The sequence below is a fragment of the Centrocercus urophasianus genome, unplaced genomic scaffold (genome assembly GCF_019232065.1).
Source record: "Centrocercus urophasianus isolate 14NV4802_14NV808 unplaced genomic scaffold, USGS_Curo_1.0 seq_13, whole genome shotgun sequence".
NCBI classification, from domain to species: domain Eukaryota; kingdom Metazoa; phylum Chordata; class Aves; order Galliformes; family Phasianidae; genus Centrocercus; species Centrocercus urophasianus.
In genome coordinates this window covers 40,605,038-40,620,429 of record NW_024884475.1, presented here as the reverse complement: position 1 = coordinate 40,620,429, position 15,392 = coordinate 40,605,038, and the positions used below count along the sequence as shown (strand labels likewise).

At 42.3% G+C, this 15,392-nt stretch overlaps 1 protein-coding gene across 8 annotated transcripts in view; it reads right to left on the bottom strand.

The window, feature by feature from the left end:
• SPINK2 (serine peptidase inhibitor Kazal type 2) overlaps positions 1-15,392 on the bottom strand; it is a 52,332-nt gene that overhangs the window by 11,889 nt on the left and 25,051 nt on the right. For 6 of the 8 annotated variants that reach the window (XM_042812664.1, XM_042812666.1, XM_042812667.1 and 3 more), the window contains exons 1-4: positions 5,028-5,076; positions 4,813-4,850; positions 4,525-4,637; positions 356-2,473 (exon numbers count right to left, since the gene is read on the bottom strand). In XM_042812664.1, the coding sequence (XP_042668598.1) occupies positions 2,428-2,473; positions 4,525-4,637; positions 4,813-4,850; positions 5,028-5,076 (246 nt within the window). In that variant the 3' untranslated portion in view covers positions 356-2,427. Of the gene's footprint in view, positions 1-355; positions 2,474-4,524; positions 4,638-4,812; positions 4,851-5,027; positions 5,077-8,198; positions 8,311-15,392 lie in introns of those variants that run through there. The other 2 variants (XM_042812670.1, XR_006167786.1) reach the window with 2 other exon arrangements.

Below are 15,392 nucleotides of genomic sequence, written 5' to 3'. Positions count from 1 at the left end.
CAAAAAATCTGCAATCTCCAAAATAGTGTCTGAAGAAAAGAGTCTGGGCATTGCCAAACTGAGCACAACAAAGCAGGGAGCTGGAGTCTGGCAGTCCCTGAGAACACACTCACAGTGTGTGCTGGGCAACAGTGTGTGAAACCTACAGAACATTTTGTTTATGCACGTATCCTTTTTGATGTTTCTGTGGGAAGGGAGAGTCCGGAATTTAATCACTAAAAAGCCCTTGTTTTAGGGCAACGAGGAACAAAATCATTCATACTGATCTGACATTTCTCTGGAACCAGGGGCATTTTTTCACAGCCTATTTCTATCAGGCCTTGAATCAGATCTCTGATCTAAGGATGGTACATACCTCTTGCTTGGCAGGAAACCCGAACGCTGATTTGTAGAGATCAATATTGATTCACATAGGAAAGTGTAGCAAATAAATTCACTCATATCCTCAGAGGCAGCACGCAGCTCTACTTTGCATTCCTCAGGATGTTCACTGGCCGTTCCTTCTTCTTCTTTCTATAACTTTGGCTCGAGCAAACAGCAAAAAATACATGAGTTATACTTAAAAGAAAGTGATGCAGGTTTGCAGAATTAAAGGCAAGTCAGAAGCACATTTTTGCAACAGTTTCTTAATATGTATTAGAGAGAAGCATATCTCCACTGAACTTAAATAAGAGAAAAGTGTATGTTGTGTGTTTTGCCTGTCTTTCCTCATCATTAGCAATAGCTAATGTGACAGCTTTTGACTTGACTGAAACAGATGGCTGCATGTTCTCCTCCCAGTCACATCAAGCCTGTGCTGACCTTGAGAAGTTAGAAAATAGCATAAACAAACAAACAAAAATTATGATCATCAAGTAAAATATTATCCAGCCATCTGAGATCAGACAGAAAAGACATCCATTCATGTATTTTTTTACACAATCATGCTATTCAACTAACATAATCCCTTCTTACTCTCATGCAAATGTGATAAGCTAGTGCTTGGCATATGGTCCATTGATGTCTAAAGGTGATGATAACACCCTTGTTTGTTATTATCTAGTTCATAAATAAATACCACGAGTAGATGATGTCAAGTCAACACATCAAGCAATCAAAGGGACATATGGATTTTAATGCATCTGACAGATCAAATACAGTGGTCACAGAACATTGGTAAGAAATCCAGTCTTAATTTTTAATTTGGAGGAGGCTGGGATTTTATTAATTCCTATCAGAGTCAGGCATAGCATGACTTAATGCTAAACACCAGCTTCTCTCTTAAGACAAATATTCTTTTCTTCAGAGGAAAACGTACGTTTAAACTGTTTGAAGAACAGGAAGCAGAAATTACAAAGCACAGTTTAAAATCCCACAGCAAAGAACAAAGGTGAAGTTAGGCAATACAACTACAGCAATTACAACAAACCTGAAAAACAGTTTGCCTAACTGATGGATTGTCTAAGTGACAGGAAGGTGAGTAACAGTACAATACACAAAAGCTAAAGTCTAATCCAAAGAGGTTTACAAAAATAAGATTTTGGGAAACTCCTGTTTCAGTTATTCTGCTTAATTATTATAGTAAGATGGGAAATGTATAAATTTTATGAGTTTACATTTCATCAAAAGGAAATACTTCTAATTTGATTTAGTGGAAAAGTTTATGCTGTCTGATCCAATCATTTCTGGGTATCAAGACTGAGAGGGTTGCAAGACCCAGAGCAGAGAGTCTTATGGCCTCAGTGCCTGGGTATTTCATCATGCTCCAAGCCAACACCTTCCCCTCCAAGTAACTCCTTCCAGAAGCCAATGACCCCAGAAATAGGAAGGATGAGGAAATGTGTTCTACACATTACCAAACACAGAAATCCTTGTACCCACATTTTCTGTACATCTCTGCTGAATGAGAGGTGTCTTTTCTTGGGAAAGTCTAGAAAGCAGTAGGACCTGTGGCATGCATCCATACTCCTATTCTACTACTATTTTCCTAAGTTTCCTGCCCTCCAGTGAAGTCACACAAGATCACTTTGTGAATAATTATTCCTTACACTGAGTGCAGACAGGCATGGGCTGTGGGCCCCATGGGTTCAAATCCTTCCTGAAAGGAGTGGTAGCTTGTGCTGCTCAAAATGGAGGTGCTGAAACCTGGCTGCTGCCAGGTAGTGCTGTGGGAAATGGCTCTGGTGCCTCACAAGGAACTGACTGTTCCTGGTAAGCTGCCAGGGTATCTCTTCCCTGCCCTCTGATCTGTCTTACATGAAACAATAAATTGCAATTCAGGTTCTAAGCAATGGCTATGTGGTTTAAATACACTCACAGGACTTGGCTTAACTTGGTTTAAAAATGCAAGTTTATTTATTAGGACAGACTACAGAGAAGCTACTTCTAATGAACTGTTTCTATTTGGACTGACTTTGTTCTCATTTGCTTGAAGAGTTGTCATCTGCCTTAACACATTCCATTCTTGTAAATCTGGACATTCTTATTTTCTTCACTGCAAGCAGAACAAAACTATTTTAAGAGGAGAACTACCACACTTTCATTTAACAGACATTTTATAAAGCAAACTTTTCCATGTTAATGTTCAGTTAAAAGGGACAATGTATTTATATGCTCAGTTAAAAGTAGCAATGTATTTATTCGCACTACTTGCAGCAAGCCTCACTGCAAAGTAACTGATGAAAAGATGTATGAATTACACACACAGAGCTAATAACTTAGAGACAGCCTCACTTCAGGCTTTGTTACCTTTAAGAATCCAGTAGAAATCTGAAAACCTGAGTAGTACCAAACCACATGAGAAATCTCACAGCAAGGACTGAAGTGTTCATTGCAAAGCACTAACACAAGTCAAACTTCACAGTCTGTGTCATGGGAAACAGTTCTAATGCTGGGAATTCTGTGGAAAGGGTCGATATGTCAGAGAGTAACACTTCTGCTTCCTTCTACTCTGACAGGCAAGTAATCTTGCTGAAAAACTAAATCCCATGGATTTTTCTGGATTGTTTCTGACAAATCTGTGTCAGCTTTGCTTACTCATTTTTTCCCTCTGGCTGTCTACACGTCTGTCGCTTAATAACTTACTCCAGTACCATTCTACATAGCAAAAATGGGTAGGCTCCTAACAAGGTATCATGACAGCACCTCTTTTCTCCTCTTTTCACCAACTGCACTATATGAGCCCCTTGATTTGCTGGGGTTTCTAAATTTTACTCAGACTGCAGGTTTGCCAATTGGTTTACCAGTTTTTGTTCAAATTTTGTTATATTCTTGGATAGTTTGTGATGTACTCCAGTCAGAACATTACCAAGCTCTGCAGATCTGCACACTTGTAAGCATAATTTGACGTGGAAAAGTATTTTAAAATATTTTTTTATAACATTCATTATTTTAAATTTTAAATTCCTTAAATTGTCCTCTGACACCTTCAACATTTTCCTTCTTCTGACCTACGCTCTCTCTACCTTGCTCATTTGAACTGTGTAAGCGATCTTGTCACAATTAACCTTCCCCTTCACCCTGAAGTCAGGAACATACTTTAGTTTTCCCTTTCTTGAGGTCTATTTCTAATTTTGTAAATGTCCATCACTGCTGTTCTGCTACCCCCACTTCTCCCCTTAGATGGAAACAAGAATCCTATTATTTTGTTATCATAATATAAATGGTGCTTCAAAATCCAATTTGATTCACAACAGCTCCTCTCAATTTGTAATGAGAACCTGCACTGCAGAGCTTTCTAGCTAGTCACAACAAATGTAACAATGTTTACTAGGGGATGATTTTCTGTGTTTTCAATTTGTTTTAAAAACTATGAAATTATTAAAGGGTAAAATGACATCTCTCAAGGAGGGTAGGAGATCTTATTCTTGACTGTTAGACAACCTGAATGGCAAAACAGTATTTTCTCCTAGCATTTGGCATTCTTACTTTTCTCAGTGAAAGGGAGCACAAGAGATTGGATCTTGACAGTAAAATCTTTTCACTAAGAGCTGCATTTCAGCTGGGTCTTTCATGTTTTCTGTGAGTTTGTGATGGTGTTCAAAAGTCCACTGTTGTACACTGTACAATAATACTTGCTGTTAAATCTTTAATGTGGCAAATGGAAATTTCACTTGCTGGCACAGGCTGCCCAGAGGGGCTGTGGATGTCCCATCCCTGGACGCTCTGAAGGACATGTTGGTTGGAGCCCTAGGAAGCCTGAGCTGGTAGGGGGCAGTCAGCTCAGGGCAGGGGTTTGGGACTGGATGATCACTGGGGTCTCTTCCAACCCAAGTCTTTCTGTGATACTATGTTTGTATTTAATGGTAGTGTATGAACTGTGTGCAAAGCCTGTGCTGTGACACATTTCTTAATACTATCAGCTAATCCAAACCGAGCCATTTACAGGTATCACGATAAAAGCCACTGCAAGGAATTGACATTTGAGAAAATGCTAGAACTGCTGTTAACAGAAGGTGAGTGAGCAAGAACTCTTCACTTAATGGGGAAGTGAGAGTGAACATTTCCACAGAGAAAGGAAAGTGAGGATGTGCAGCAAGCACCTACCTGTTGGAAAGGCAGAGCACACACTCGTTGGAGTAGGTCTTTCCATCAGTCCCACAGACTGGGTTGTAGTCCCTCGGACATCCAGGCAGACGGCTGTATTTGTCGCATGCCGGCTGGGGAAGACAGACACAGATGAGGTCCGACACAGGAAGGACACCCACAGACAGGCAGGTGGCAGATGGGAACGCAGACACCAGCTCCCCAGGACAGCAGTGCTGCAGCCCCAGGGCAGGCACACTGCTGGCACAGGGAGCTGCGGGGTCTCAGCAGCGGGCAAGGCTCACTCACCGGGATGCTGGCGGCAGCGTCGGGGCGCAAGAGCAGCCCTGCGGGGAGAGAGGCGGCGTTACCGGCCGGGACCCGCCTGAGTTCGCCCCATCCCGGCTCCTCATCCCGCTCCCCGCGCCTTCGCCCGACCCTTTTCCCTCCTCTGCCCACAGCCCTCGGTGCGGGACCGGGATCGTCCCCGCTGCTCCTCTCCTAGCCCCGCCACCGCCCGCTACCGGTGAGGACAAAGAGCAGCAGAACGCGCATCGTCAGCTTCGCCGCCATCGCCGTGCGCCAACGGTCGGAGCGCGAGGCGCTACGGGCACGGGGACGGGGAGACGCCGGGCACGGAGCAGAGGGGCGGGGCACGGAGGGCCTGGGCTGAGCCCTCGGCTGGGGGTGCAGAAGGGGGGGAGGGCTCCTAGCCGGGAGCTGGGGTGTCCGTGGTGCTTCAAGCACCTGTGGAGTGTGGAGGTGTGCAGGCACCCCAAGGAGTTGAAGAGGGATAGGGAACCTTCCCTCAGTATGCGTGATTTGTGGGGGTTCAGGTGCCTGAGTGCTGTCCTTAGAATCACGGTGTCACGAGCGTTAGAAGAGACCACCAGGATCATCACATCCAACCCCCCCACCCCATCCCCACTGACCACGTGCCTCAGTGCCACATCCACCCTTTTCTCCAACACCTGCAGGGACAATGTCTGCACCACCTGCCTGGGCAGCCTGTGCCACTGCATCACCACTGTCAAAAAACAAACATTTCCTAATATCCAACTTGAATCTTCCCTCGTACAACTTGAGGCCATTCTCTCCCATCATATTGCTGTTACCTCGCCACAATCTCCTCTCAAGCAGCTGCAGTGACTCATAAGGTCTTCGCTGAGCCTCCTCGAGACTGAACAACCCCAGCTCCCTCAACTTCTCCCCATAAGACTTGTGCAACAGAGCCCTCACAGCTTCATTGCTCTTCTCTGCAACCATTCCAGGGCCTCGATGCCTGTCTTGCAAACAAGCTGTAGGACAACAGGTGGACTGGAAGACCAATCAGCCAATAATTTGCCCAAGAGGCAAAGAGTATGAAGGAGAGATTACTCATTTTCTGCAGCTGTTGTGAGCTAATTAAGGAATAGAAGTAATGCTGCAAACCAGCAAATGGAAAAACAGATAATTAATAAACATCACAATTAAGGAGTTAATCTTTCATGAACTTAATTAGGAATGGTGAGTGAATAGGTACATGGGATGATGACTTTTGGAATATACATTACAGTTGTTTCTTTTCAAACCATTAATGAAGAAACAGCAATTTTAGTGAGCAAATATTGCAGAAGGGAACACATCTGTGTAATGATCACAGCTAGGAGTTGTTTTTGGCTTGTTTGTTGGGAAGGCTCACAAACTGGAGTGGTACTGGGTGCAATTCTACTGTTCCTAGAGCTGGCCATTTGCTTGTGGTAATAATGAACTAAATCATCCTTGGCTGTCTGCTGTGAAGGCAAAAATGACTGCTGAGTCTTGGTACCCAGTTTCCAGAAATTGACTGGTCACCAGCTAGGGACCTCAGGAGTTGTCTTCACAATTCAGCATGATGTAGACAAGAAATCCAGTTTTCAAAATACAGAAAACATAAGCTTTCCCAATAGACCAGGAAACCACACATTGGAGCAAAAGCCAGTGAATACCTCCCTTATTGAAACATGACTTAAAGCTGCATGGTTAGATGCCCATTGCTAAGAGAATACAGCTCTTCTGAGAGCAGCTGAAAGATTCCTTTCTCTTGAAAGAAACTCTCTAACATTCTTATTCTCCTCCTGCATTCTCCTGTGTTGTTTCTGTTTTGTGTTTAATTGATTTATGGCTTTTTTTTTTTTTCCCTAGGTATAGGAAACAGCCCTCATTAGAGGCTAATACAGTCAAGAATAAAGGATACTCACAAACACCACTCTTGGCTGAAGACATTTCCTTCTGACACAACACACCCGAAGTTGGGCGGTATGTCTGCACAGACAGCTCTTTGCATTCCAGCAAAGTAGGAAGTGTGTCTTTTGGGTAAAAGCAGTGGGAGGTAGAGAACATTTTCAGGGCTTTGCTGTTTCTGAACTCTTTTTGATGTTCCCAGTTCTGTGGCCTTAGCCAGTCCTCAGCCTTTGGGCTGCAGGCACTTAGTACTTGTGCAATGCATTAAGGAAAGAGGTAGTGGAAACAACCTTTTGAGTGATGAGCAATGAATTGGAAAGATGACAAAGTAATCATGAATGTTATTTACCAGAATTCATTTCAATTTGGTGCAGAAAGTTCAGCACAGACCAAAGGATGGAGTCCAAGGAACTGGGAGTCAGAGGCTGAACATTTTGCTTTGGTCTCAAAATGAGCATACTCAAACTTGCTTCTAGTGTGAGTGCTTAGACTGTTATCCCACAGAACTCATATCTTTCCCAGGGTAATTGTGATTAGAGAACATTCAGTAGTCCCTGTAGCACCGATCAAACTTTTATTCTGGTGTGCATGTGTATTCTGGATTCACTAGACCTTCAGAGAAGACTATAAAAGGCAATGATTCACTATACATGTACATACATATACATAAGTATAAATGACAGGAAGTTATATTAATACAGGTTTGGGGCTCTTAAATGCCTTTGTCAATTTGAGCTTTAGGTATTATGAAGAATCACATGTTCATGGCCCATAGCTTGATGGAGTAGATCAAACCCATGTCTTCTTTATGATTTCTCCAAAAGGAAAAAGGGAGAGAAGACGTGTCTATCAAGAACGTTACTAGGCATATTTCCTACCATTTCATGAAAATAATTGAAGTGGAACAAAACAAGGATGAAAACTGAGGTCACAAGACTGAACTAAGAAATCATTACATTCACCAGTGTAATAGAGGAAAAAAATTGAACTGAATTATGAGTTTGGCATAAGAGAGAATTACTTTGTTTAGAAGAATACAAAGTAGACGAAGATCTGTTTAAACCAGAAAGTACAGCTTATTTCCTAATGGATTAGTTTTCTGGAGGGAACCTGACTGATACGGGCAGAAGTCTGAAGGATCCAGTCACCAGCTCTGTTCCTAGCCTTACACTAGATGGTGCTACTTAGTTTAGCTTCTCTGCCCAATAAGCTTCTCATAAGCAGGCAGCACGTTCAGAGCTCTTCCCTTTTAGCACGCTCTCCTTGAATATTTCTGTGCTTATATGTTATTATCTCAGTCCTTATTTCCCTCCTTCGGATCTGTACAAACGCAAAGAGCTTCTTTCACACTCTTCAAACAAAAGCAATCACCAAATCAAGCTAAATAGCAGTTTTAATAGCCTTTGTAGTAGCCCCTATGTACTGACAAACTGGGAATTGCACACACTGAAGAGCAAGCCCTTTCATTAAAGCAAAGGTGAAGATGGACATACTTTGTCTCAGGGTTCCTTCTCTTGTGCTGTGATCAGATGGAGAAGTGCTCTCGTGTTCTCCTGCTGAGGACAGCTTCTTCAAATGTCATGAATCTTTCTCTGAGTAGCTTGCCTGGGGAAGGAAGAGAGGCAAATTCAGATGTAGCCTATGCTTTACCCGTATCCCATTTACCCAGCAACATCCAAATTTAACCATAAAGGAATGGATAATGAAACTGCAATGTTTTCTTCCCACCTTTTCTCCATCACATGTAGAAGTCACCTTTATTGTCAATTCCTTCCACATTTAAAATTGGCAGAGTGAAGGTGGACAAAGGAGCAGAAGAAAGAAGAGACCACCAAAACCAGAGGAAATGAAAGCAAAAAGGAGTGAAAAAGCAGAGGTAGCTATTTTTACTTTATGTGCTACCTGCTGGATAATAACATGCAAGGTCTCTCTTCTTGTGAAAGAAATTGGACTTCACGTAGAACCACTTATAAAGAGATGACTTTTGTGTTGCACACAAAGGCAGGCTTCAGAAAGCTTTCTCCAGCCTCCTCTCAGCAAGGCCTGCTCCTCTTTAATGAAAAATTTATTGCACTACTTAGAAAAATCTCTCCACTTAGATATCATAGAAATAAAGATGCTTTGTATTTCTTGAATTCAGCTGCTTCTACTCTACAGTAGGCAAGGCAGAGGCATCACCTACAACTGTATACTCCATGCTGATAGAGTTTGTATTGAATTCTGCTATTTTCTCTTCTTTATGGGCTCTTTAGAGAGTCCTCCAGCCCCAAGGGACACGACACTACCAGGCATGCATGAATCTGGCTTGACCAAGCAGAGTTGGTTTGAATCCTTCTACTGACATCCTTTTCCCAGGCTTGGAGAATGCTTGCTTGGATGGCTCCAGCTCCATTTGGAGCATAGGAGCTTCTCATATGTACCTGCTTCTGAATTTCTCAGAAAGAACTACTGAGGGAGCTGACCCTTCCTTTCACAGCTGGTATTTTCTGCTAACAAGCAGCATTCATGTGTGCATATTTGTATATGTATTACCTTTTCTCCAAATAAAAATGTCAACACATAGTGAGAGACAAGCAGGGAGTGACCACACTGCTGCTGCTTTATCCAACACTGCTCCCTTCATTGAGAGATCTTCAGGAATGACACTGCTGTAAATTATTGTTCCAGAACACTTCAGATTAGCTCCAGCTGCTAATTTCATACTGAAATGATTGACGATTGAGTACTTCTATGAACTGGCAACTTTAAATGAGTCTGGGTTAAACAAGGGCATGGGACACAGTGCAGTGCTAACTCATGTGATGGCAAATAACTGCATGCCTTCTGATACATCAGCTAAACATAGTCCCATAAATAGCAAAAAATATTCAGCTTTCTGCTTTGATTAAGGAATTTGAGAATAAGTTTCAAGATTGCAAAAAAAATTTTTTTTTCATACACTTGTGGCTCCATTTTTAGTTGACATAAATACATTGCCTGCAAGTTTTCAAATGGAATGTATAGAGTTGCAATCAGATATTCAATTCTAAAAAACTGATAATGTCTCTTTGCCAGACTTTCATAAGTCCTCTTTTAGCAGAGAGAAATATCCCTTGCATCACAATTACACCTTATTCGTGTCATTGCTTTTTGGCAATATATATGTTTGTGAGTAATTTTACATGATGAGGTAGATGATGAGTACATGATGAGTAAAATTTCATTTAAAAACAAAAAAATCGGTCAAACACTGAGAGCAGCCACTGCCATTGAACCAGCCTGTGGCATTAGTTTCACAAAATAAGGTCACATATCCCACTAATTTTATGCTTTGCTTCTCTTTTTTTTTTTAATGTATAAAAATAAATCTTTTATTAAAATGAGTTTTGTTCTTAATTACGTACATTAACTGTGTTATATATTTTATATGCAGCCCAAGACAATTCCTCTTTACTCACTGCAGCCCAGGCAAGACAAAAGGTTGGACGCCCCTGCCTTACTGCCATACCACCAACACCTGACATCATGGGCCAACATAATAAAACAGGGGGCAATACTTCTGGAGCGGCCCTCATATGGAACTCCTATAAGAAGCAGGCAGCAACATGTTGTTGAGGACAACTCTTGCCAATATGAAAGAGGTGAGAGGATGCAAAGCCTCTTCCCTTCTGGTTTTCAGAGCATTTTCCTGGATACGCAGCAGGTGCAGATGGGCAGCAGGACTCCAACAGTGTGGGTTCAGCAGTACCTTTTCAAGGTTATGCTGCTACAGCAGAAAAGACAGTCATCAAAGAGAAACAAGGCCCAAGAAATTAATGTGCTTTCACCTAACGTGTCCCCTGTTATCCACATAGAAAGGTTACAAAAAAACCCAGTGCTTCACATGTGTGCTAGTGTGTGGCTCTTAATGGAGCCCTGGTCTCTTTCAGATGGAGGGAATTTAAAATAAACATGTTTATAAGGCAAGATCTGGGAAAAAACAAAGAGCAGCCTTGGCGTTTTTTGGACTGACTGTGTTGGAAAAGAAGCTTGCAGCACAATTGTCAGCCCTGTTAAATTACTGAGCTGCCCAGTGTTGATGCCACTGCTTCTAAAACCACTGCTCCGAAGAGGTCAGCAGTAGTGATTTATCAGGTTGCACAGAGAATTATTCTGATACTGCTAAATTCCATACCCAAACACACCTTCAGAGATACTTACTCACTAAGGGAAAAAAAGGAAAACTCTCTAAAATATTTGCAGATAATTATGTCTTACTCTTGGAAGATCTCAGACTTATTTGTAACTCTGAGAAACTGAAATGAACCACAACAACAAAAGAAGGCTACAAGATCTGGTGCTTTAAGAAAAAAGGGCACTGGGGTGAAATTGCAAGTGTCAGCAAAACTGTCAAGGAGCAGCGGAATCTGTAACGGGTATTGTGTTAAGTGGATGATGATCTCAGCTCCAGCCCATAAATTGAAAGGAGCTCCTTTGATTTCAGCAGAGTTACAGAAGATTGCTCTAATTACAAATGAGATCATACACATGGAAAAGTAGTAATATTTGTCATTTAGATGTATTACTAGAATGAGGGAGATTTCTGAAATAACATTACCCAGAAGAATACAAGGCACATGGTTTAGTGGTCATGAGTTGATCGCTGGACTAAATTATCTTAGTGATCTTTTCCAACCCTAATGATTCTGTAATTTTAAGAAACATCCAGACAATTTTAAGCTCTGGATTATACTTCCTCTGCAGGCAGATGTTCAAAAAAGTTTATAGGCAGTAAATGAACTACAAGAATGTGCCACATTAATGCATCAGAACAGCACATCTACTCTTACGTCTAGGTTTTCATTAATCCATCAGCCAAACTCTATTTCTTTAGTTCTACGTGGAGGCTGAGGGTCTTCCCTTTTAAAGAAAAGGTTATCAGTCCCTCACCCATATAAATCACACTTCTCATAAAAAAAATAGGATAATATATAATATAAATAATAATATCTATTTTACCAGTGGGGTTGTAGGGACAGCTGGAGAAGTAAGGCAATTCAGCCACAGGTACACTATAATATGATGAAAAGTACTGCAATAATATCAAGGTAGCAAAGTCTTTAGCTACAGCAGAAGAGGACAAGTCCACATGCAACAGAAACAAAAGAAAAGAAAAGAAAAAAAAAAGCTTCTTATCTTTAGAAGGCCTCAAATAAGCAGGCATCTCCACCAAAATACCCTCCCATCCACTGCCAACACTTAAATAAGGTCTGGGAAGGGGTGGATCCTGGCTGTACCCCTCCTGGTCATTGCACACACCTGAGCTCCCCTGGGTTGGCCCTGTTTTTCCATCAGGTGCTCAATCACTTCTTCAGGCTGTGATTCAGCATTTCCATTACAGTGCTGTGTCAGGGAGCTAGTGGCTTTATTCCAGTGGTCTCCTCAATCAATAGGCTGCAAAAAATGCTTGCATTTTTCTTGTCTGTTCGTCAAAATAGACTTCCTGTTAAGGGAGCCTAGGCACTACTTTGGGTATAAAATGAGACCAAGCCACTGCATTTAAGAGAAACATGGGAAAAATTGTTCAGCAGGCTCCACAATTTACAGTTGGTCTTAAAACCCTAATTCCAGCAGTCGCATGATTATGCAAGGCTCTCTCCTTGTAATGAAGGGAAAAAAATGCACATTTGGGTTTTGAATTGTCAGAGGAAACACTAAGCACAGAAAAATGTAAGAAAACTTCTTTCAAGATATAAAAAAACCAATTTGTATGTTGTTTGATCTTAGTAAAATTAAGAAGTAAGCAACAAAGAGCATAATCTCAGCAAGATTGCTAAGGAATTCCCAAATACACGTTACTTTTCACAGCTTTATCTGTATTACTACAGTATCTGTAATATTTTCTGGAAATCGATGGAGATGAAAATGTTTGGAAGCTGATGTATCAGAGGTTCTGGATGAGTTCTGGAAGTAATGAGACCCCTAAAACTGTGCGTTGACTGGGGAAATCAGGAAGTGAACACAATGCAAAGTCAGCTGGTGTGCAGAGTGCACTTAAGACTCAGCCATGTAGAACATTTGGGCAATTTTGATTTCTTTGAATGAGCGTGATTATTCTGCCTGCTCATCATAAATAGTAAACCTTGCTGTGAGTCAAGAATGGTTGTTTCACTGTCTACCATCCTATTTCAATTTTGATCTCAATTCACTCAGCTCAGAAGGATAAGGCAGGAACATACAATTGATAGACCAGGCATTTGACAGATGGTGACCCATTTTAGTGCAATTCAGTGTTGTGAACTTTGTTTTATAGAGAAAGAAAATAAAGGGTTAAATTGTGAGAGAGCATGTTGCTTAACACCATGAGAAAGAGCACAGGAATGCGGATAGGAGTGATGTTCTTGAGAAAGTAATAGCTCAAGAGAAAGATATTGATGTGAAAAAGCTAGAGGAAGAGAAGCAGGGAGTTGAAAGATGATAACTCAGTAAGATGAATGCCTGCCCTAGGAGCAGGAGAGTCTATTGTCCGGGCAGCCAGCTCTGGGCTGGGGAGCATGTTAGCCCCCGCCATTTTGTGTGACAGTCAGCCATTTTGTGTGAGTGTATCAGCCAACGCGTAATTGCTGTGTACTCAAACTGGATACAGGCTGTCTGCAAGCTTCTGCTCATTTTTAAGAATACCCATCTAAAACAGGCCCTAAGAGCTGAGGGTTACAGAAAAAGTGGTGATTCTATTGGGCCATGTAGCGCTACTGCTAAACCTGTCCGCAGTTGGCTTGACAAAGGAAATTAAGAGCACTTACTCAGAGAAGAACTGTTATTTGCTTCTTACCAGATTTCACAGCTTGATGTGATTAGCTCTTCTCATTGCTTCATTTGCAGCACAAAACAGCAGGACATCACATCTCAGTAGCCAGCAGAGGAAGGCAGAACTTTGCTGCTAAGATTAGTCATGTCGCATATTCTCTTGTTCTGTCAGCACTGATTTACCCAAAATTCAGCGTCTGACCCTGTTTATGACCCTGCTGAAAAGGGTGGCCTTAAAAACCAATTCTTTGGAAAGTGTTTGACAGTGTGAGAAAGTAGAACTGGTGCCCCTCAGCAGCTGGTGCAAGATATAGTCAGGTTTATGCAGCGGCATGGATGTGAATGAATTGTGGTGACCTGAATGGGAACTGCTTGTAGTGTGGAAAATGCATCTGCCTCGTTCTATCCAGCTGGCTTGGTGCTCATCTGGACGAATGAGCATGTTGTACCAGAATAAGTCCCTACAAGTATAGAGGTCCTCATGCTTCCATCCGATCTCACTGATTTGATACACGCTTTGTCCTTAGCAAGGAGACCTGGGTGCTTCTAGACTGAAATATTCCTTGGATAGATACCTGAAGCCACTAACAAGAAGTATTTTCTTCTGCCTGTGCTTGAGGGTGCTTTCAGCTCTGTGGGCTGAGATTTAGGTGAGTGGGATGCCTGTCCTTGTGATTTCTCTCAGTTGCCGTGAAAACATTTGGCAGTCTATTTGCTTTCTCTTTCTCATGGGACAAATGAGCTTGCAGACGAATAGTGCTAAAAATGAATATGTCCTGCAACAGATGGGTCGCTGCATTTCCATGTTTTTGTTATCTAACATGAGTGTAAGACATCCTAGTGATGAGTGTGTATTGTATCTGCCTCCCTTGAGGAGCTAAAAGGAGGTAAGAGTGCAGACTAGTGGTGTGATGTGTTTTCAGCAGTATCATGGGGTATTTTCTTGCCTTACCAGAACAGTTAATCAAGTGACCTAATGCTCACCTCTAGTAGCATTTTTACTTTATATATCTCATCTAGGGTATCTTTTATTTATCTTCCCTCTGTATGGAACAGCCCGCATCTCCTTGGGGTGCCTTGCACATACCTGCCTCTCTGAGAACTCACTGTGCTTATCAGAATTTCTTTCACCCTGCAATGCCCATACAGCTGCTATGCTGCTGTCTGCTAGTGTGAAAGGAGAAATCCTCCAGTGTACCCCCTGCTTGGATGCTTATTTTCCATATCAGCTTCTGGAGGCTGAGGACACAGCAGGGAGGAAGACAACCAGCTCTGCCGCCTGCTAGTGCATGCAGCCTGCGTTGGTGGCACGGGGCCAGCTGGGTTGCCCTTTGGGGGTGTGGGACTGTAGGATGGATGGGATGGTATGCGGTCGCCACGCTCGAGTGCCCAGGGTGCTGGCTCAGAGGCGATGGAGCACGCTCCAAGGCACGCGCTCTCCTCTCATTGATTCAGCAAGCTGCTCTCTCCCAACTGTCAGAGCTCTCAGGCTTCTTGAGGGCAGCCCCTGCCAAAGCAGGATGAATGAAACTCTGGTAATTACTACAACATGAATTCACTAGGACTCTGTTGGTAGGGTTCATCAGCAGCTCATTAATTAAATAGTTGCCATAGAGATGGTTGCCCTGGTAGCGTGAAATCCTTTCTCCTCCCCTTCCCCATCCTCCTCACCATTTCACAAAGTTTCTCATTCATAATCTTGTGCTTTACATGAATGAAGCCAGAGGGCTAGTGGAAGAGGTACCTGAGGAAATATAATGCCCTTTTTCCCGCTGTGACTATCCCATTGTGGGCCTGAATAATCATTCAGCTCTCTTCTCATATTTTGCTTTCCAAATTAGAGAAAAATGGATTTGATGGATGGATCACTTGTTGGATAAGGAACTGGCTGGAAGTCTGCACTCAGAGAGTTATGGTCAATG